The sequence below is a fragment of the Camellia sinensis genome, chromosome 12, assembly GCF_055761805.1.
Source record: "Camellia sinensis isolate YWXY chromosome 12, ASM5576180v1, whole genome shotgun sequence".
In the NCBI taxonomy this organism is placed as follows: Eukaryota; Viridiplantae; Streptophyta; class Magnoliopsida; order Ericales; family Theaceae; genus Camellia; species Camellia sinensis.
Window position 1 is genome coordinate 135,576,812 of NC_138972.1, and position 24,385 is coordinate 135,601,196.

Here is a 24,385-nt window from a genome sequence, read left to right on the forward strand (position 1 = left end):
AATCTGTTCTCTCAAGGTCGGCTGAACTATCAATTGACTACAATAAGTCCTATTACCAGGTGTAACAACCTCAAGCCTCAAACGTCTCATGTCTTCCACCAAACAACTCTCAATAGACAAAGCAGCTACTTCTCCAACTGCGACCTTCTTACTCAAGGCATCTGCAACCACATTTGCCTTCCTCGGATGATATAAAATATTCACATCATAATCTTTTAGTAACTCAAGCCATCTTCTTTGCCTCAAATTTAGTTCCTTCTGTGTGAAAATATACTTCAAACTCTTATGATCAGTGTAAATCTCACATGACTCTTCACACAAATAATGCCGCCAGATCTTAAGAGCAAAAATCACTACTGCTAAATCTAAGTCGTGCGTAGGATAGTTTCTCTCATGTGCTTTCAACTGTCGTGACGCATAAGCAATCACCTTCCCATGCTGCATGAGCACACATCCTAAACCCTGTCGTGAAGCATCACTATAAATCACAAAACCACCTCCATCTGTAGGTAAGGCAAGGAATGGAGCTGATGTCAATCTCTGTTTAAACTCTTGGAAACTACGCTCACAATCATCATTCCACTCAAACTTTACCCCTTTCCTAGTGAGATTTATAAATGGCAAAGCAATATAGTAGAATCCTTCCACAAACTGTCTATAATATCCAGCAAGCCCTAGAAAGCTATGTACCTCTGTCACGGAAGTAGGTCACAGCCAATCAATAATTGTTGTCACCTTTGTGCTATCCATAGATACCTCATCTTTACTCACTACATGACCCAAAAAGGATACACTGCACAACCAGAATTCACACTTCTTAAATTTTGTATACAGTCTCTTCTCCCTAAGAATCTAAAATACTACCCTCAAATACTGCTCATGCTCCTCTTTACTCCTCGAATAAATTAGGATGTCATCAATAAACACTACCACAAATTTATCCAATTGGGGTTTAAATACTCTATTCATTAAATCCATGAATGTAGCTGTTGCATTTGTAAGACCAAAAGGCATCACCAAGAACTCATTATGCTCAGAACAGATTCTAAAAGCTGTCTTAGGAACATCCTTATTCTTTACTTTCAACTAGTGATAGCCTGACCTCAAGTCCATCTTAGAGAACACCTAAGCTCCCTGCAATTGGTCAAATAGGTCATCAATACATGGCAAAGGATACATATTCTTCACTGTGACTTTGTTCGGTTCTCTATAATCAATACACAATCTCATAGACCCATCATTCTTCTTCACAAACAACACAGGTGCTCCCCAAGGTGAGACACTAGGCCTAATAAAACTTTTGTCTAGCAACTCCTGTAACTGAGTTTGTAACTCCCTCAACTCCAACGGTGCCATTCTATAGGGTGCTTTAGAGATAGGTGCTGTATTAGGGATCAAGTCAATAGAAAATTCGACCTCACGGTCTGGAGGAAGACCAGGTAGATCCTCCGGAAAAACATCAACAAATTCCCTTACTACAGGCAACTCCTCTAACCTCTTCTCTGGTTGTTCGGTACTCACCACACAAGCTAAATAACCATGACACCCTTTTCTCAACATTCAGTTAGCCCAAAGGGATGAAATAAAACAAATAGAGACCCTTTCTTATCTCCCTGGAAAAAAAAACTCGTGTTACCTTGGCATAGCAAAAACTAACCTCTTTCTAAACCAATCAACAGAGGTGTGATGCTTCGTCAACAAATCCATACTCAAAATCACGTCAAAATCCTTCATCTCTAAAGAAATCAAATCTACTAGAAAAATCCAACCATCCAAGTTTACCACAGAAGATCTACAGATATCTCCCAATACAACTGTTTCTCCTAATGGAGTAGACACGGTAATACAAACATCAAAGGCTCACAAAGAATAGACAATCTGTGTAAATATCAAAGTGCCAACTCTTAACCTTCAAAATGAAATCAAGAAGGATTCAACACAAGCTTAAACAAAACTAACTTAACCAAACACTACTAAGGACTATAGGGACTCGGAGCTCGTCTAAATGATAAAATGCAAGATATGTAACTCAATAAACCTATTGCTCTGATACCACAATTGTTACACCCCAAATCCGGGCATGACCGACCGTGGCCAACAGGGACTTAGCCCAAGGCACACGTAAGCCTAAACATGAATCCAAAACCATAAAGAATAAATGTGATGATAGCCCAGAAATAAATAAATCAAAACTCAATCCAGTGGCATGCCACAATTGAAAAACAAGTCATAACCAACTTCCTAAAAATATATATATACTAAATGGGATACAAACCGCCCACAAAATAAAATAATTCTAGATAAAACCCAACCACAATGTATGCACAAAACTCGACAAAACAACCTAAAACAAATTAAATAAATGCCCTAGAGGTCCATGCAATTGAGTCCCCGCTACATCATGAGTCCACTCTAAGTCCTTCTAACACCTGGAAATGGTAAACAACTAAGCCAGCTGATAGCTCAGTGAGTTGCAACATGGAAAGTAAATACAGTTTTGAAACAGGGTTCAATTCCAAAATAAGATATATATCATAGAAACTAGATTGGCATACAGTTTGGTAAATACAATCTGTTTAAAAAAGAAGGTTCCACAATTCAACACTTAAAATACTCATGTCTCGCAAGAACATGAAAAACGACATTTTTCACTTAAAACAGATTATAACATGAACACCAATAATTTTCTGGGTACCAAGAAAATCAAATAATATGCCACACAGTTCTCAAGACTATAAGCCCCGTTGGATCCAATACTGAACTAAGAGTCATCCTCAGGGTGGCACCTGGGCTTTTTCTCAAAGACGATCCGATTGAAGGTCACCTAGTTATTTTTAAAGGTTTTTTCCTTACAATCGTTAAGCACTAGAGTCATCATGGCCCAACCCGGATATGTTCCTTAGTGGCCAGAGTCACCACACACAGTGGAATAATTTCTCTGGACTAAAAACACACATGGTCCCAATAATCAATACACATCAGTTTCGCAAAACATGGTAGTTCATCATTATAAACATGAGACCAAAACAAATAGTTTAGAGTATGCCAAGTCCACACATATTTCAGAAATAATTTGATTCCATTGATAATATAATAATTTATCAAAACAGTTTAGTCTTGAAACAACAATTTAATTTTTCAACAGTTCAGGGTAGGGGAACATTTATAAAAATATGTAGCATGAAACTACTCACATGGAAACGAAATAATATAATCCTCGAATAGAGTATGAAAGTCCAACTAGTGCCCTGAACCAATATGAAAACTACACGTCACTACTAATTTAAAAATACTAAAGAATACGAACTAAGTAACCCCAAACTAAAGCACACTAACACGGCTCAACCCAACTCACCGTTACTCTTAAATATTACCTAATTTCATGTTCTTCAAGGTCCAAAATCACCCAAGACATAGGTTCCGATCGAAACTTAACTAAAAATAACTTTAAGATTAAACAGTGTTTTAAACAAGTTTCCCAATCTATTTGCTAACTTTGAAAATTACAAAACCCACTCCACTCTATTCGAAAAATTCTAAAACCCTCCAAATATCAACTAATATATCCTAAGTTTCAAACCCAATTGGTTTCACTTGATTTTCTTATCAACATAATTATCTACAATTTATTATATCCAAACAGGTTGTTTTCTGCATCACTTTAAAGAAATTGACGGTTCTCTTAATATACATGAGCAATCAATTCAAGGCCAAAAACGTACGAAACTAGACTCGTAACCGGTTCTAATGACACTAATTTGATAATTTTTGGATTTATACCCAAAGAGAACAACACTCCCGAATTTACTGTTTCGGACTGGTTTCCTGGACAGAATTGAATACCTCAATTTATATGGATTTTGACTCTCAAAAATTATGAAAAAATTCAGATATGCAATTCAATATGTAACTGATCTACTGTAAAAATGTCAGTTCAAAATTCATCCGTTTGATATGGTTTCTTGATTTTTAAAGTTCGTGATTATGCGCAGAATTTTTTAACTAAGAATAATACCCATTCTTTATACATGAATTTAACTCCTCAAATTTCTCAACAGTATATATATATACAAAATATATAAACCTACAACCTCCATGAATGAATAAAATAATAATGGAATAAGGATAAAAAACAAAACCAAAAGGAAGAAGAAAGATGAAGACCCACCACACCCAAAAATTCCTCCTTGTTTGCAACCCTTCTTTTCTCTTCTTCTTTTCTCTCAACCTTTCTCTCTCTCTCTCTCCCGTGGTGGCTCCTGCTGCTGTTATGAATAATATGAGGCAACCTAGGGTTACATATGTATCTACACAAAAAGGCCCTAAAATATTATCTTTATATTACTTTATTTTCTAACACATTAATTAAATAAAATATAACTATTATTATAACAAAATATACTCACTAACTTGCCCTCAATATTTTTTTATAAATAAATAAATAAATCTTGTCTCTAAATTAAATGCTTTCACCATAAATTTATTTTAGGTTTTAAAAGACCTTCAAATATTTAATTTGCACTTTAAGATTCACCACTAAAATATTTGAGATTATAATTTATTATTATTTAATTATTTACTTAATTTTTATATTCGGGAGGATTATCTTGCCAACTGGCCACTCTGGCATTGAATTGAATCCAATCAGGGGGATTACGGCGGGTGCCAAGTCTTTATCATCTAGTTTCAATTGTTTGAAGGTTTCGTAATACATTATCTCACATGAGCTCCCTTGGTCAATCAAAATTCGTTTGACGTCGAAATCCTTGATGCGGAGAGTGACAACTAGTGCATCGTTGTGAGGGCAATATATCCTTGCCAAGTCTCTGTCTGAAAAAGATATGACATTCGTGGCCTTTGTTCTCCCCTTTTTGATGGCAGGTTGTGCACTTAATACCTCCCTTAAGCGCTCTGCCTTCTTGATCATTCCCCTGAGCTCACATACTCGCTCAGGTTCGAATACCCTATGTATTACGTTGATCACGCCTTGAGGTGGGGTGTCGATTGGCATTCCGCTTGGGTTGTCGTGGTTCTAGGGGGCTGGCTGTGTCCCTCATTCTATGTACTTGTCTAGGTGCCCAGCTGCCACTAACTCCTCCAAGTGCTGTCTCAACGGCGTGCAATTTTCAGTGCGGTGCCCCTTTTCATCATGGAAGGTACACCAGGACCTTTCGTCATAATCCTTCTGTGCTTCTCCCAACTTAGCTGGCCATCTGACGAAAGGTTCATCGCGTATCTCACTGAGAATCCGGTAGATCAATTTTTAGAACATCGTTGTGATGGCAGTGCAGACTCTTAACCATCTTTTGTCTGAGTCCTCTTTGTTAGCCCGTCTGCCTCGCCCATTTCTACTGGGGCGTTCTACCGTATTGACTTTTGCCACAGTCTTTTTGTTTTGTATGGCTGCTGTGCCAGATTTTGTTTTAGCACGGGCGCCATCCTCCTCCACCCGAATATGCTAGTGCACTCGCTCCATCAAGGCCTCCATTATGATGGGCGGCGCCATAGTTATTGAATCCCTCAACTTGTTTCCGACTGGTAGCCCCCTCTTGTACTGCGCGATGGCAAGATTGGTGGGCAATTTCCTATCTGGTTGAAGGTCTCCCAGTAACGACTATTGTAGGATCTCAGCGTCTCCTTATCACCCATGTCAATGGAGAGTAGCTGATCGATCTCCATTGGCGTTTTGGTGTTCGTTCTGAACCTAGTCACGAACGCCTCGGCCAATTGCGCCCAGGAGGCGATGCTGCCTTCTGGTAGCCTTTCAAACTAGGTTAAGCCTAGGTCGCCAAGGCTAAATGGAATAAAATGCACATCAAAGCCTCGTTCCGCTGGTATACTGCCATAACTTGGCAAAAGTGGCTTAAGTGCATGTAGGGATCTGTCTTTCCTTCGTAAGTCGAAAACTTAGGCTGGAGGAAGCTGGAAGGTTATGACGCGTTTTCAATTGCCGGAACGAACGACGAGCTATGTAACCTTACTAATGCTTTGTCCGTTGGTTCGTAGGCAAGGCGCAGTATTTGCATTCCTATCTCGACGCTTCCGTGCGTTCGAGGAGCCAACCGCTGAATGGCTGAAACTCTGCACGGGTCGCGTGCTCTAACATCCACTTTCCACTGTGCCCTTTCTTCAAGCACAGTTCGCAAATCAGACGATCTGGGCAACTCCGTCAGCCTGGATGACGTCTGGTGTGTGCGCGAGGGCCGATAGGTGCTTCCTTCAGTATATGACGTCTCAGTTCTCGTTCTCTCAGACCTGGAGTAACACGTTCTGGACGTCCTTGTTTGAGTGTCGCCTGTTCTAAGGCTCCTACTCTCTACTTGTGATGGCGTGGTGTGTCTACCACGACTTTTCGAGTGGCGAGGGGGTGGACTGCCTTTGCCGCCCTCTCCTATCACCACCTCTTTTCCTTTTATCTGGCGCTTCATCAACTCCATGTCCGCCGCCATCCTTTGTATCAACTCATCCTGTTCCTTCACGCGATCCTCTAGAACCTGAGGGTCAATCCTCCGCCTCTACCTTTCGGGGCTTTGAGAGTGATGGAGGCTGTTACCCTGCATTTCCCTTGCATCCCTCTAGGGGTTCTGTCGTTGGGGCTCTAAATCCGCCATGGGTGAGATAGAAGGCAAACCTTTGTGCCTCTTATCTCCCTCTGGGGTTTGTCCGTCGATAGCGGACTGTGGTAAGTCTTCATTGTGCGCCATTAATCTCAACTAAAGAGGAAAACTTGATCAAGAGGTTTTGTTCTTTGTGGACTTCCCACAGATGGTGCCAATTGTACGAGCACGAAATAATTCCTCTCATATGATCCTGTTGATCAAGTTTGTGCTCCTCGAAACGTCGTCGCTTTGCCACCTGAAAACACAAACGTGAGCTAACCAGCGGGTGTGTGCCGGAAACCCCTCTGATGCCTAAGTCAGCACAATAGACAATAAACACAAAAGCTCTGTGAATTCAGGAATCAAAGTTGTGTTACCTCTCCATAGGTGATGTTATGAGCTTTTATAGGTTTCGCATGGCACAATCCTAGTAGGACTCCTATTCCCCCATATAGAGTCCTCATAGGAGTCACACTTTTGAAAGATAATACTTATCCTTCAACACCCCCCTCACTGCTTAAACCAAGTGAGATAGTTTTACCTTGGTAGTACGACAGAACGACCGAGCTATCATAGCCACGCTAAATTGGCTGAAATGACCGAGCTTTACCTAGCTCGGTTCTTCCCTGCATTGTGTGTACATCGGCTTCTCCTATTGAGACCGTGCTAACCATAATGAGTTTGGACCGAGCTAATTCGTAGTAAGGTCATGAGAAAAGCTCAAAGTACCTTGGCTCAGAAGGGTATGGTCGAGCTAACTGCTATCACTCTGACAGTGGTGACTGACCTAACTACAAGGCTCTTTTGGACCGGACTAACCTACAAGGCCCATTTACCCAGCCCTTCTTACTGTGGCCCATAGAACGGTCCATTACCCAACTCGACCCAATTTATTTATAAATTACCCTCTCAACATATATCAAGGATCTTTTTAAAATATATTAAGCACTTATTACAATATATTAAGCACTGACATATATCAATAATCTTTTTTTTTTTTTTTTAGAACGTGAGAAACAATATATTATATCAAGGATCCTTGATTAGCAAAATTTTAGGAAAAAACATGAGAAATAATGGATTTGGGTTGCCTGGTGTGCACTGCTGCTGTGCGGCTTTATGAACTTATTTCGAGATCTGTCTTAACAATTCAAATCATTTTCATTTTAGATTACATCAAGTAGAATATATTTGTAAAAAATTAAACCCTTCCATCCACTTATATTTGTATTCATTTTAATATTTTAAATCACAATTATTATTTATTTTTTAAGATAGAAATGTAGGTGGATGAAAGGATTAAGGATATCCGATTAATTTAATTTTTTACAGGCATGTTTTACTCGATGCATTTTAAAATGTGAACGGTTCGAATTATCAAAATGGGTCCCGAAATAAGCCCATAAAACTGCATAGCTGTTACACCCTAAATTCAGAAACAAAATATTAATAAAACAATATATTATATTAAGGATCCTTGATCAGCAAAATTTTAAAACTTTCCTAAAACAAGGCATGTATTACTTTACATAAATACATATCAAATTATTACATAAATACATATCAAATCATATCAAATTATTACCTTCCCAGTTCAAAAAAAAAAAACAAAAAAACAAAAACAAATTATTACCTAAAAAAATACGGTGTTACCTAAAAAAATAAATACATATAAAATCTCTTTCCAACAGCTTCACTTTCCTCCATCAACTTTCTCCAAACAACTCTCTCTTGCATGGTCAACATGAACACCACCAAGAAAACCACCCAAGGCCGCCAGAAGATCGAAATCAAGAAGATTGAGAGCGTAAGCAAGCGCCAAGTCACCTTCTCGAAACGCCGTGCCGGCCTCTTCAAGAAGGCCAGCGAGCTCTGCATCCTCAGCGGCGCTGAGATCGCCATTGTCGTCAAATCTCCCGGAAAGCGCACCTTCGCTTTCGGCCACCCCAGCGTCGACGCCGTCATTGATCGATACCTCACCGGAACCTCCGCCACCGCCGAGCAGAACAACTGCCCTTCGGTGCTCGATTTCAACGAGAAATACGCCCAAGTTTCGAAGGAATTGGAGGCGGAGAAGAGGCGGAGCGCGGTGATTGAGGAGACAAAGAAGGTGGCGAATGATGGCGGATTTTGGTGGGATGAGGCGGTTGATGATCTAGGATTAGAGGAGCTGGAGCAGTACGTGGCGGCGTTGGAGGAGTTGAAGAAGAATGTGAGTATGAAAGCTGATGAGTTGATGATAATGAAAGCGAATTCTTCAATGATGTTTGGTATGAATGAAAGTGCGAATCATGGTGGACTGGGTTTGATGAGTGATTGTGCTACTTCTATGGTTCCTCATGGGTTTGATTGTGCGAATTCTTCAATGATGTTTGGTATGAATGAAAGTGCGAATCATGGTGGACTGCGTTTGATGAGTGATTGTGCTACTTCTATGATTCCTCATGGGTTTGATTTTGGACGTGGCCAGTTCTGAGTTGGTGTTTGGTTAGTGAGAAAACGATTTTCTTAGTCATGGCGAATTTGGGTTTTACTTCCATATTTAGAATGTTATTGGATTGGAAAATCAAGTTAAATTAACAAATACAAGGTTGATTTGCATTGTTTTTTTGGGGAAGCTTGGAACAAATTACTTCAATATTTGTGGTAATTGTCATTGTGTTTCCTTAATGGAATCAATATCTTGTAATGCAAGGTTCTGTTGATCTTGAATTTATGGAAAAGAACATAACTTGCATCTTGGGTTCAATTCTCTCTAGGAGAGATGAATTAAGGGAGTTCAAGCATTTAGATGCTAAGGTAGGGAGATTTTCTCCTATAGGTGCTAATCTAACAACTAACATTTACCGATCAAAAAAAAAAAAAAAAAAAAAAAAAACTTGCATCTTGTGTCAATTTAGTTATTATAATTATCAATTTACTGTGAATTTGAAAATTTCAATTATGTTAATGTAATTCAATTAATAATGTTGTTTAAAGTTAAACAGCTACTTTCAAAAGCATTATTATAAATTAAATTAAAATTAAAGAATATAAATTCAATTGTAATGTAAGGTTTCCATTGCATGGTTTAAATCTTTTTTTATATGTGAGGTGCCTACCCAAATTTTTGAAGGTCAATAAGAGTCTCTTGATTGACATTTTCCATGTTTGGTTAAATAAATTGTCACATAATGTTTTTGTTATGCAAATTATCATACATGTCCTAAAAAATATAAGGTGTTTGGGATTTGCTTATTTTGTAATTTTTCTAAACTTATTTATGTCTTTAATGAATTTTTTAAATTAAAAAAAATTGAAAAAACATTTGACTTATAGATTTAGCTTGGCCAAACGAACATAAAAATGATAAAAAAAAGTTCAAAACATAAGCAAAAAATAGTAATTTTTTTTGTTTTTGGCTTATTTCTTCTTTTTTTTTTTTTGGATTTTTAAATTTTTTTTAACTTTTTAGATTCATCTACATAAAATAGATCAAAAAAGTAAATTTTTTTGACATAATTTAAATAAAAAAAAAGTCACTAGAGAGAAGAAAAAAAGTTTTGAAAGAAAAAAAAAATTGACAAAAAAATTACATTTTTTAGCCAATAGGCAAACTTTCCAATCACAAAGCAATTTCATCCATGCCCATTCAAATGACAAGAGAGTTGTTATTAGCACCTACCTAAATCATTTGGACCCTCTATTTCTTTGAGCTCCCACCCTAAATTCTAAATTTCAATTAGATTTCTTTTAACAATCCACTTAATATCAAATTTACTCTTATTCATAATATTATCACATCCAATACACACCCACCTAATTTTGCACACCCTCTCTCATTCTTCTTTTTGTGATCGTCCATCTCCCGTTGAAACATCATTGAAATTCCTGTCGACTCTCAACGAAAGAAGGGAACAATTAAATGGTGTCCAAAAAATACTGTCGAAAAACTCGTCGAAAATTCTTGTCCACCATTGCAGAAAACTTATCGAAAATTCCTCTCAGGTAAATACTAACTCCCTATCTTATTAACAGTATTGCCTCTCTTCTTCCTATTACATTTTTATTTTTTGGTTTATTTTGGTGTAAAATGGGATTTTAGATGAAAAAACCCTTACAAAAACACAATCTAGTGTTGAAGATACAAACATCAAATCGTTCGGCACACCAGTGCCAAAAATAAAGGTCATGTTTGGTTCAACTGTACCGACTATCCGCATTATTGTTCGAAACCTATATATTTAACTAAATGTTTGTGTTAAGTACTGTTATCGAACATAATATTAACAGTCGACAAACTAGTACGGAACAACTTGAATAAAACAACAACGATTGAAGATGACTGAGAATGTTAATGCAAGACAGATAAACTTACCAATGGAATGTCAGCCTCATCAGAATTGTTGTCATCGTCTTCCATTGCTCTGTAATGTTGTAGACACCCCATTTTGACCGCTCGCAAGACTTAGGTATTTGGTTCGATACACTCGATGATGAAAGTTGAATTGTGTGCTTTAAATTCACAGCGATTCAGATTCAGTCAGGCTTTCGAAATAACCTCAAGTCGTTACCATTTACCTTGTTTGAATCTCCAAGTCTCATTTTTGGACCTTTTGCCACCCTGAGCTAAGTTTGAACTAAAAAAAGCAAGAGAGCGCATAAATGCCTAGCCGTGCCTCAGTGAAGGCCGGCCGTGGCTATGAATGGTTGGTCGAGCCTTAGTGGCGAGAAACACTGTACTAGGCGAGAGCCCGCTAGCTAGCTATTTTTGAAGATATTTATCACCTTTTGAGCTTAAATTATATAAAAACGAGGTCTAGCCTCTGTTTTGGAGGTTGACAAAAATTCTAGAAAGCTTATATATACCTTGAGAGCTCCTCATTTCTCATTCTTCCATAACAAGCAACCTTTGAGTTAACCTACCTCCCTTGTGTTATCTCCATACGCTATACACAACTTTGTCTCACCATCTTAGAGACATAGTTGATCTTTGAGAAACCTAATTCAAGCTTGAGGGTGTGTTGATACTTAGTTTGGATCATAAGCAAAAGCTAACTTCTTTGAGAGGTATAAGCTTATTCTTCCCTCTTTCTTTCAACTCTTTCATTTGCTATCTAGTTCTTAACATTTTGTGTTGTTTTGATCCTATTTTAAGTGTTTAAGTTTGGGTTTGAAGAGCTATCAAAAGAGTAGAGAGAGTTTGCTCTTTCTACATCTTTACCTATAGCTTAAACCCTTACTTTTTCACTCTTTTCCTTCGTTTTCTACACTGATTTTCAAAGTTAAAAAATGGCTAAAATCATGTCTTTGGAGTTTCAAAAATGGAGGGATTAGCCATCCGTCCTTGTTCTTGTTTACTACCCTTGTTTCCTCTTTTGTTGATTAGCTTCTTTTAAGTTCCTTTTATGGGCTTTGAACCTTTTTTTTTTTTTTTTTTTTTTTTTTTTTTTTTTTTTTTGGTGTGAGCTTTAAGCCTCTATTTTTCATTTATTAAGGGTTGTTTTAGGGTTGTCTTAGCCTTTTAAATTGGTTCAAGTTTTGGTTAGTTCTCTTGTTGTCTCATGAATTGACATACATAACTTGTTACATGTTCTTTCAAGCTTTCTTTCACTTACTTTTCATATTAAGAGTCTCACTCTAGCAAATCATCTAACCATCTAACCATCTAACCATCTAACCATCTATCTCTTTCATTCTTGAGAATGATTTTGACCGATTAAGGTTACTCAAAACATGTAAGAGAGATTTCTACTTAATGGCTTAATCTTTTGAGAGATTCATTGTCAACGGTATAGTCTCTCTCTCTCTCTCTCACATGTTTTAGAAAAACCTCTCGTTTGACATTACTTTTTATTTAGCGGACTTTAACATCACCATGGACAAATGAACTAATGAATGTCAATGACTAAACAAATTGGTTTAAAATTGGATCAACGCACATAAAGAAAATGGCTTAAATTGCTTAAACTTGGCCGGATGATATGCCAAATTTATCGATTCAAGAGTGATCATGTGCTAATTCATGGTATTTTGATGATTCTTGAAGTGCCTCTACCACCCTCTTTGAGTTTACTCCATGATAAGAGGGAGGGGTGGTCATATTCATTGCATGTCATTGAATTTTGTCCAAAATTGTATCCGAAATCATCAAGCAATCAATTTGCTTATTGATGGCTTTGGAATCAATTTCAACCTTTTCTCGAGGCTTTCCCATAACAAAGAAGGAAGAAAGGGACAAACAGAGCTTGAACAACTCTATCTACCCTGTTTTCACTTCAGAACACAAAATAGAGTTTTGCAAAAAAACTGAGACATAGCCGGCCTTCTCTATGCCCAGTCGGGCTTCATTGAGGGCTGGCCGACCTCAAAGTTTGGTCAGCAGTGTATTTTTTTACAAAAGAACAGAGGGAAGCGGCTGAAGTGAAACAGGGCAGGCTTGGAGCAAACAGGGCTATTCTCAAACATTGTGTATGTGCATGTATGCAATTCTTGTACATCCTTGCTTGTATTATGATTTGTAATTAATTTAATGTTGTTCATTGTAATTAATCTCGTTAATTATTACGTGCTGTAATTATTCATTATTGTCTATTTGTAATTGTTTTGGTTATCCATTGTAATAGCATAGATAGCCTAATTAGCTAGTTAATTAGCTTAGCCTATTTTATTCATTCATTCGGTTTCGTAATAGTTAGTTTAATTCGGACTTTCGGACATTGTTTCGCACTATCCTGCTTAAGGGATCAAACGTTGTAATAATGTGTTTTTTTTTTTTTTTTTTTTCTATTTTCACGTCTTTCTCCCTTTTGTTTAATTGCTTACGATGGTTAGTATAGGGCATCGCATTTCATTAGCATTTTAATGTTTTGCATCCATTCGTTTTGCATGCATCCAAGGTTCGACTCATCGTGCTAACCTAATATCAATGTCCAAAATATATTTCTTAAATACGTGCCTTATCGCATATCTTGAATAAAATCATATGCCATGCTTATAGCCGAGCCTATAAAATACATAATGTGTGTGTTGCATTAGCCATAGTCACATAAGTTAGGAACATGCATGTTTTCTAATTATTTTGCTTTGTTTTGGCTTGGAGTATTAGATGAACTTTTATTACTTTAGTATCTTGCATCGAGTGTTTGTGTTGTCATGTCCAAAGCATGAATTCTATGAGGCTAATTGCTTAAATAATTAAATGCTTGAATGCTTGTAGATGAAGGTTAGTTGTTTGAATTTGGATAGTTTGATTAATGTCTATTTTAAAGCCTACCTTTTCAAGTGACATATTCACAAACTCCTTTTCTTTCAAAAAACAAACATTGAGATCAAGTTTTCCAATTCCTACAAACTAGTCTATACCTTGTGTGTGCGTCACATAGTAAGAATAATCTAATAATCAGAATAAGAGCATATAATGTAAATAAGAAACACATCATGATTAGTAGAGGCCGATCTTTAATCGGGCGAGAGAGGTGCTCAATTCATGGCCTTCCCCTCTCATATCTAAGTTCCCGAGTCGAGATACTTTGGTGATGACAGACTAATGACCTTTGGCATGAGTCTCGAGTTTCTTAAATTTCCTAAAAATATATAGGTGGCGACTCTGTAATCTGACAAAGCAATCCATTTTTGGCATTTGATTCAAACATTGATTTTCCAAAAAGAATTGCCGAATTTGGTCTCTTTTTTTGTTTTCATCATTTCACATTGCATTTGTGAAATCAGATTCAGAACCACAAGTGGGGTCCGAACTGTAGAGCTATTCACCTTCCGAAAGGAGCGCGGAAAATAGAGCTACAAATGTGAAATAACTAATGAAGAGTAATACGTTAGACTTTCTGGTTCAAAATTTTTGGTTCAAGAGGGTTTATGATGGTGATGAAGATGAGACATTTAGGGTTTAAAATAGTTATGAAGAGTTACAAGTTTACGGTTATGCTGGTTGGTTGTGAAAGGTAACATGTTTTGAGTTTAGAAAGGTAACAGATTAAAACCTTCAACATTATCAACTTGCCTACACTTTGTGCGAAGTTGAAATCGTATTCTCTAAGACATCAATCAATATTTCACACAAACATAGTTCTAAAGGATGAAACAAACCAGGAAAATCAAAATTTCACAACTAAACAAAACTACTATTCTGCTGCAGCATCTTCACTGTTGCTTCCTTCAGTTATAATTTCAGGCACAAGGATCAAGGTCATTGCGAACATCCTTCTCCAAGGAAATGGAAGAATCAGAAGAATCAATAGGATCATGCTGATCTTCATTTGCATTCTCAGTTTCGGCTGGTTCGTCTGAGCTTTCATCTGTTCCATTATCGGTGTCTGACTTCTCATTCAGTGTTGTATCGGTATTTTCCTCTGTGTTTTCAGTATTACTGGAAATCATTGAATTAGAGTCAGACTGATTGTTATTGGAAGCTGCGTAAGAATTGCTTTCTTGTCCCAGAGCAACATCTCCTACTGTAGCATTTTGAGCGTCAGTTAAATGCGGTTTGGTTTCTATTCCACCCTGCATGGATAAATTATTAGTTTCTAAATTCCCTTTTGTCGAGTCATTGCCTAGTTCGGGTTGATTGTTGGACTCTGTTGTCAATGTAGAATTCAAAACAGAGTTGTCCCCACCTCCTCACGCTCAACCTCCACCTCAGATTTCTCTTGATCATGCTCGTCTATCTCATCATCCCCACCTTCTCTCCCTTCATCTTCTTTCTCTTCGGTGGTGTTGTCTTCTGGTTCTTCCTCTTCATGCTGCTTGTCTTCTTCTCCTCCTCCTCCTCCAGTTTCTTCCTCTTCTGCTTCTACTTCATCACGCTTCTCATTTTTCATAGTAGTTTCATCCAATCGAGGAAGGAGACCTTTTCGTCCGAGTTTCAAAATTTCATCATCAACATGCGTTTTAACTGAGATCTTTGCATCACTTTCATCAAATGATGATCTTCTTATCATGGAAACGCTTAACTTGGTACACCAACCAAAAGCAAACAGCAAGCAGCACACAAATTTGCAGAACCTGCTTAGTCTTGACGCCTTTGGACCTGTGGTCTCTACTAGGAGATTGCCTGACCATGGTGGTTTTCCAGGAGTTGTCCAATCTTTATCTTTCTTGAAGCCACGAGCAAAAGCTCAAAGCAATCAAATCAACAGTCTGAAACAACGCTGTTCACCGTCTTAAGTTTCGACAATGTTGAACAAGTTGATTGTACTGCTACCGTGCATGGAAGTCAAATAGGTACAAATGAACTATAAGAGATTCAGATTAAAGGGGAGAAACAATCATAATAAAATCATGAAACCTGATTTTAAGCATTTGTAAAGTTAAATAAAATAAATTCACACAATGGTCAAGTCTACTGCAGTTCACCTCCTCTCAAATCCGATGCAGTTCAATTGAAGTTTGAAATCAAGAACTCCAAGCCCAAAAGCTGAAACTCTCAGTGATGGAAAGAAACCCACCCAAAGGACTCCTTTTCACAGTTAGATATTTCTAAATTTTCACTCTACTCAGCCTACACACAAGAAGGACGAATGCAATTGATTCAAGGTGTGTACAATATGTCCCACCATTTTCATCTAAGATTTGATGTTTTTCCTCTGCATCAGAATATTTGCTTGAAAATGTCAAATTCTAGGTGTGTACAGTGTGTGTGTGATGTTGGTTACAACTTGAAAAAAATTATAAATAGAAGTATGATCAACTCAAAGTGAGTCTAAGGTGGTTAGGTGGAATTTACAAGATAATGTTGGTTATGAGATAAAGCGATGATTTGGTTACAATTTGCAGATGACATTGGTTATGAACAAATAATTATAATCATCGGCTAAATTTAATTTTTAAATCAATGAAAATGCCGAATCGCTCTGTCGACTCAAATTCTCAACATTATTTTTGGTCGATATAAAATTATAGTCATGTTTGATTCACAAGACTAATCGTGGGGTATTAATAATATTATCAAATTAGTGTGGTATTCACCATCCAATTGAATTAATATGAAAAATTATCCATTAGATTAATAATCTTACCCCCACCCCATTATTAATAATCCTACAAATTTGTTGGATTAATTATCTATTGAATTAATAATCATAAACCAAATGTTAAAACAAATATAGGATAATTAGACTCACGAATTAATAATTACAATCTCATATTCTAATCCATTCAATCAAACATGCCTATGAGTTCTACGCTATACTCTACTCTACGTTCAAAAGTATTACTTAAAAATAAATTTGATTGTTTGTAAAAATCAGATATCTAATGTATAATACTTGTTGGACAAACCTTTTGCATATTACAGACAACTTCCAATATTGAAAATAAAAACTTCCCTTATTACAACACTGACATATATTAAGGAACCTTTGATCAGCAAAATTTTAGAACTTTCCTAAAACAAGGCATGCATTACTTTACATAAATACATCTCAAATCACCACTCTCTTTCCAACAGCTTTCCCCCATTAACTTTCTCTCCAAGCAAACAACTCTCTCTCTCTTGCATGGTCACCATGAACCCCACCAAGAAAACCACCCAAGGCCGCCAGAAGATCGAAATCAAGAAGATTGAGAGCGTAAGCAATCGCCAAGTCACCTTCTCGAAACGTCGTGCCGGCCTCTTCAAGAAGGCCAGCCAACTCTGCATCCTCAGCGGCGCTGAGATCGCCATTGTCGTCAAATCTCCCGGAAAGCGCACCTTCGCTTTCGGCCAACCCAGCGTCGACGCCGTCATCGATCGATACCTCACCGGAACCTCCGCCGCCGCCGAGCAGAAAAACCGCCCTTCGGTGCTCGATTTCAATGAGAAATACGCCCAAGTTTCGAAGGAATTGGAGGCGGACAAGAGGCGGAGAGCGGTGATTGAGGAGACAAAGAAGGCGGCGAATGACGGCGGATTTTGGTGGGATGAGGCGGTTGAGGAACTAGGGTTAGAGGAGCTGGAGCAGTACGTGGTGGCGTTGGAGGAGTTGAAGAAGAATGTGAGTATGAAAGCTGATGAGTTGATGATAATGAAAGCGAATTCTTCAATGATGTTTGGTATGAATGAAAGTGCGAATCATGGTGGACTGGGTTTGATGAGTGATTGTGCTACTTCTACGGTTCCTCATGGGTTTGATTGTGCGAATTCTTCAATGATGTTTGGTATGAATGAAAGTGCGAATCATGGTGGACTGGGTTTGATGTGTGATTGTGCTACTTCTATGATTCCTCATGGGTTTGATTTTGGACGTGGCCAGTTCTGAGTTGGTGTTTGGTTAGTGAGAAAACGATTTTCTTAGTCTTGGCGAATTTGGGTTTTACTTCCATATTTAGAATGTTATTGGATTGGAAAATCAAGTTAAATTAACAAATACAAGGTTGATTTGCAATTTTTTTTTTTTTTTGGGAAGCTTGGAACAAATTACTCCAATATTTGTGGTAATTGTCATTGGGTTTCCTTAATGGAATCAATATCTTGTAATGTAAGGTTCTGTTGATCTTGAATTTATGGAAAAGAAAAAAGAAATTATATTAGTTGTTCACATAACTTGCATCTTGTGTCAATTTATTTATTATAATTATCAATTTACTTTGAATTTGAAATTTTCAATTATGTTAATGTAATTCAATTAATAGTGTTGTTTACAGTTAAACAACTACTTTCAAAAGCATTATTCTAAATTAATTTAAAATTAAAGAACATAAATTCAATTGTAATTGAGAGGGTAATTTATAAATAAATTGGGCTAAACTGAGTAAATTGGGCCGAGCTGGATAAAGGGGCCGATCTGTGGGCCATAATAAGAGAGGCCGAGTAAAAAGGGCCTAGAAGTTATCCCGGTAAAGAAAGAGCCTTGTAGTTAGCTCAGTCACCACGGTCAGAGTAGGAGCAGTTAGCTCGGTCGTACCATATTAAGCCGAAGTATGTTGAGCTTTCCTCAGAACCGTGCTATGGGTTAGTTCGGTCTAAGCTCGGAATGGTTAGCACGATCTCAACAGCCTAGTTGGAATATGTCAAACCGAGGTATACGCAGTGAAAGGAAGAGCCGAGCTAGATGGAGCTCGGTCTAGTCTGCGGCTTTAGCATGGCCATGTTATCTCGATCGTATTAACATCCAGCCGTGGTAAAATCATCTCACTTGGTTTAAGCAGTGAGGGGGATGTTGAAGGATATGTATTATCTTTCAGGAATATAACTCCTAGGAGGACTCTACATGGAGAAGTAAGAGTCTTATTAGGATTGTGCCACGCGGAACCTATAAAAGCTCACAACATCACCTTTGGAGTGGTAACACAACTTTGATTCCCGAAGACACAGAGCTTTTTGTCTATTTATCTGTTTTGCTGACTTAGGCATCGGAGAGGTATCCGGCACACACCCGCCGGCTAGCTCACGTTTGTGTTTTCAGGGAGTAAAGCGACGACGTACGAGGGAGCACAGACTTGATCAACAGGATTATACGAGAAGAATATTTCTTGCTCGTACAATTTGCGCCGTCTGTAGGAAGATCAGACAAAGAACAAAACCTCTTGATCAAGTTTTCCTCGATAGTTAAAAGCAATGGCGCACAACGAAGATTTGCCGCAGTCCGCCATCGACGGACAAACCCCAGGGGGGGTGGGAGGCGCGAAGGTTTGCCTTCTATCCCTCCCATGACGGACTTAGAGCCCCAGCGACAGAACCCCCGGAGGGATGCAAGGGAGAGGCGGAACAACAGCCCCCGTCACTCTCGCTCACAAAGTCCTGAAAGACAAAGACGAAGAATCGACCCTCAAGCTCTGGAGGATCGCGTAAAAAAGCAGGATGAACTAATAAGAAAGATGGCGGCGGACATGGAGGCAATGAAGCGCCAGATCAAGGGAAAGGGGGTGGCGACAGGAGAGGGGCGCATAGGCAACACGCCACCTCGCCACTCGGAGGATCGTGGTAGGCATACCACACCATCACAAGCAGAGAGTAGAAGCCTCAGGATAGGCAATACTCAATGAAGGACCTCTAGGACTCGTTACTCCAGGTCTGAGAGAACGAGAACATTAAGGTCTTACACTGAGCGAAGCACCTATCGACCTTCATGCACGCACCAGACATCATCTAGGTAGACGGAGTTACCTAGATCGTCCGACTTACGAACTGTGCTAGAAGAAAAGACACGATGGAAAGAGGATACCAGGGCGCGCAACCCGCACAGAGTCTCAGCCCTTCAGCAGTTGGCTCCTCGGACGCATGGAAGCATCGAGGTAGGAATGCCAATAGCGCGCCCTGCTTACGAACCGACAGACAAAGCCTTAGCAAGACTGCAGACCTCGCCGTTCGTTCCGGCAACTGAGAATGCGCCCCTACCTTCCGGCTTCCTTCAGTCCAAATTTACTACGTATAAAGGGAAGACAGACCCTTACTCGCACCTAAGACACTTTCACCAAGTCATGGCAGTATACTGGCGAAACGAGGCTTTGATGTGCATCCTATTCCCATCAAGCCTTGGCAACCTACATTTAACCTAGTTCGAAAGGCTACCAAAAGGCAGCATAGCCTCCTGGGCACAATTGGTAGAAGTGTTCGTGGCAAGGTTCAGAACGAACACCAAGACCCCAGTGGAGATCGATCAGCTACTCTCTATTGACATGGGCGACAAGAAAACATTGAGATCCTACAACAGTCGCTACTAGGAGACGTTCAACCAAATAGGGGACTGCCCCACCAATCTCACCATCACACAATACAAAAGAGGACTTCCAGTCAGAAACAAGTTGAGAGATTCAATTACTATGACGTCACCCCTCACGATGGAAACCTTGATGGAGAGAGTGCACCAACTTATTCGGGTGGAGGAGGATGGCGCCCGTGCTAAGACAAAATCTGGTGCAACAACAACGCCAGATAAGAAGACTACGGCAAAAGTCAACACGGTAGAACGTCCAAGCAAGAATGGACGAGGCATGTGAGATAACGAAGAGGACCAAGATAAAAAATGGTTGAGAGTCCGCACTGCCATTACCACAGTGTTCAAAAAGCCGATCTATCGGATCCTCAGTCAGATACGTGATGAATCTTTCGTCTGATGGCCAGCTAAGTTGGGAGAAGCACAAAAAGACTATGACAAAAGATCCCGGTGCACCTTCCATAAGGAAAAGGGGCACTGCACTGAAAATTACACGCCATTGAGACAACATCTGGAGGAGTTAGTGGCAGCTGGTCACCTGGACCGGTACATAGAAGGTGGGACGCAGCCAGCCCCCCAGAACCACAATAACCTAGATGGAATGTCGATCGATGCCTCACCTCAAGGCGTGATTAACGTGGTATATGGAGTATTTGAACCTGAGCGCGTATGTGAGCTCAGGGGAACGATCAAGAAAGCTGAGCACTTAAGGGAAGTACTAAGTGCGCAACCTACCATCAAAAAGGAGAGAATAGAAGCCACAGACGTCATATCCTTCTCAGATAGAGACTTGGCAAGGATATATTGCCCTCACAATGATGCACTGTTCGTCACACTCTGCGTCATGGATTATGACATCAAACGGATTTTGATCGACCAAGGAAGCTCGTGCGAGATAATGTATTACGAAACCTTCAAACAGCTAAAATTGAAGGACAAAGACTTGACACCTGCCGTATCTCCCCTGATCGGGTTCAACTCAATGCCAGAGTGGCCAGTCGGTAAGATAATCCTGCCAGTCAGAGCAGGAAGCATGACTAAACAAGTGAAATTCTGGGTATTGAAAGTGCCCTTCACTTACAACATAATCTTGGGAAGAACATGGTTGCATGCCATGCGATCAGTAGCGTCAACCTACCATCAAGTAATGCGGCTCCCCAACGAAGCCAGAGAAATTGAAGAGGTCTATGGAGACCAAATTATGTCCAAGCAATGCTTCGTCACAGTAAATGGCAACTGAGCTGCTATGGGGTTTGTTCAGATGGTAGAAGAGCCCGAGAGCAATGAATTGTTTGCGAATGTTGGCAAAGCCGCTGAACAAAAGGTAGTGGAAGACTTGGTACAGGTAAGAATAGATGAAAAGAACCCGGATAAGTTCTTTTTGCTTGGCTCATCTATGTCTAGCACTGAGAGAGTAGAGGTCATGGAATTCTTGACCTCTAACATCGAAGTGTTTGCTTGGATGCCGTATGACATGTCTGGCATTCACCCAAGCTTCATTTGTCACCAATTAAATGTCCACCTAACTGCCAGACCAATTATATAGCGCACTCGCAGATCGGCACTCCACCACACCGAGATAGTGGCGGAAGAAGTAGAAAACCTACTAGAAGCAGGAGCTATCAGAGAGGTGCACTACCCCAGATAGATCTCCAATACAGTAGTGGTGCCAAACAAAAATGAAAAATGGCGTGTCTGCGTGGACTACAAAACGGTCAACAAGGCATGCCTAAAGGACAGCTTTCCTTTACCACGGATAGACCAACTGGTAGATCTGACGGCAGGACACAACCGTCTTAGCATTCTTGATGCGTACAGAGGTTACCATCAGATCGCTATGTATGAGCCAGACTAGGAGGTCACATTTTTTACGACGCCAAGAGGACTGTATTGTTACAAGGTCATGCCCTTTGGCCTTAAGAACGCAGGGACAACATTCCAACGGATGGTCACCAAGATGTTCGAGCCATTATTAGGCAAAAAAATGGAAGCCTACATCGACGACATGGTAGTCAAGAGCAAGGATAAGAATGACCATCTCAAGGACCTAGGTGAGATGTTTCAGATCCTGAAGAAGCACAAGCTACACTTTAATGCATCCAATTGTGCGTTCGGCGTAAGATCTGGCAAATTCCTAGGCTTCCTGGTGACCAACCGAGGTATAGAAGCAGACCCCTCTCAGATCAAAGCAATCCAAGATCTAGAGAGGCCCAACTCAGTAAAAAAAGTGTAGCATCTCACCGGCATGGCAACTGTGCTCAATCGGTTTATAAGTCGGTCATCAGACAGATGTCGACCATTTTTTCATACATTAAAGGCCAAGTTTGAGTGGGATGAAGAATGCGATCGCGCCCTAGAAAGTTTGAAAGAATACATGTCTTCTCCACCGTTGCTAGTGACCCCAATACCTAGAGAAGAACTAGTTTTGTACCTGGCAGTTTCACAGCACGCAATTAGCGCAGTGTTGGTCCGAGCGGAAGGGATCTAACATATGCCCATCTTTTATGTCAGCAAGACATTGCTGGGCGCAGAAACCAGGTACTTACCATTGGAAAAACTAGCCTTAGCCTTGATGATGGCATCAAGGAAGTTGTCACATTACTTCCACGCCCACACAATAATCGTCCTCACAGCTTTTCCGTTAAAAGCTTTGTTTGAGAGGGCGAACTTTTTTGGACGAGTCTTGAAGTGGGCAGCCGAGTTGGGACAGTTCGACATCAAGTTTCAATCTAGAACCACGATAACTGTCCAAGCTTTGGCAGACTTTGTGGCAGAATTCACTCCAGGGAGTCATCACATCTGCCCAGTGGACTTGATTGATACAACCAATGGGATGGGAATTGTCGCCGGAATAGCGCAACCCCCGGTACAAGATACCCAATCAGATCCCAAGGCAGACCAGAGTGAGCAAAGGGAGGAAGAAGCAAACCATGCTACACCAAGCAAAGACTCATCAACAAATAAAAACTTGGTACAATCAGATAATAAGAGGAAAACAACGAGCACAGATTTTGAAGAAAACACCAGTAACACTCATGACCCCAAGACATCATCTGATCCCTCCACTTGCTGGAAATTGTTCGTTGGAGAGATATGGAAGCTTTTCGTGGATGGAGCGTCCAACAGGCACGGAGCAGGACTGGGCATAGTCCTCATCTCACCAAATGGCCTAGTAGTAGAACAAGCAGTCAACCTTGGCTTCCCAGCATCAAACAATGAAGCGGAGTATGAAGCACTAGGGGTGAGCAGCGGATATACTGATCCGCCAAAACCGACCGAACCGAACCGATCCGCCGCATTTTCGACGGATGCGTGATGATGAGTGGACGGTTGCGGATTGATTTTCTCCAATCCGCCAATTTGGCGGATGGATGGCGGATTTGAGATTTTTTGGCCGCAACCGAACCGCCAAACCGCCAAATCGCGAGCACCTGTAGTAATTTATAAGACTTTGTATTTTCAATTTGTTTAAATATTATGTTTGTGTTTTCAATTGAAAAAGAGTTTAAATATTCTGTTGAAAAAAAGTTTTCAACTTGAATATATTTTTGAATTGAAAAAAATAAACATATTATTCATCTATATTTTTTAGTTTTTAAATCTAACTCTAAAAATAATAAATAAAAAATATGATATATGCTGGTTGGTTTTTGTTTTCAAAAACATATGTAGATGTAACAATATAGAGACATTCAATCTCTACTACTGCTCTGTTTATGGTTTTGGTGGTTTGAATTGTTATTATATTTTAAGAATCACAGATTGTAATACTTTATAGGGATGAATCATGCTGTAATTGTAATATGTGGATGAAGCATACAGTGATCGTGATATTCTAAAGTTTCAAACTTTCTTTCTTTGGATAAGGCATACAGTGATTGTAATACTTTTTTAAGTCATTGACTGTAATACTTTTTTTTTTCTTTTTTTTTTTAAGGAAGTGCACAAGTTGAATTATGTTGAAAATTTATAAAATTTTAAACCGCCAAACCGATTCGCATCCATCCGCCAAACCGCCAATCCGCTTAATCCACATCCGCCGGATTGGCGGACGGATGCGGATTGATTTTCTTCAATCCGCCAATCTGGCGGACGGATGGCGGATTGGAGGTTTCGTGGCCGCAACCGACCCGCGCCCACCCCTATGAAGCACTT

The 24,385-nt window shown here is 39.5% G+C and overlaps 2 protein-coding genes across 2 annotated transcripts; both read left to right on the plus strand.

Annotated features, from left to right (window-relative positions):
* Positions 1-8,343: 8,343 nt before the first annotated feature.
* On the plus strand, positions 8,344-9,075 carry LOC114265117 (agamous-like MADS-box protein AGL62). The gene has a single exon (XM_028205860.2). It carries the CDS (start codon positions 8,344-8,346, stop codon positions 9,073-9,075), a length of 732 nt encoding a protein of 243 aa, XP_028061661.1.
* An 8,026-nt stretch (positions 9,076-17,101) lies between these two features.
* On the plus strand, positions 17,102-18,082 carry LOC114265101 (agamous-like MADS-box protein AGL29). Its single transcript, XM_028205843.2, has one exon. It carries the CDS (start codon positions 17,102-17,104, stop codon positions 17,831-17,833), a length of 732 nt encoding a protein of 243 aa, XP_028061644.2. The 3' UTR covers positions 17,834-18,082.
* The last annotated feature ends 6,303 nt before the right edge of the window (positions 18,083-24,385 follow it).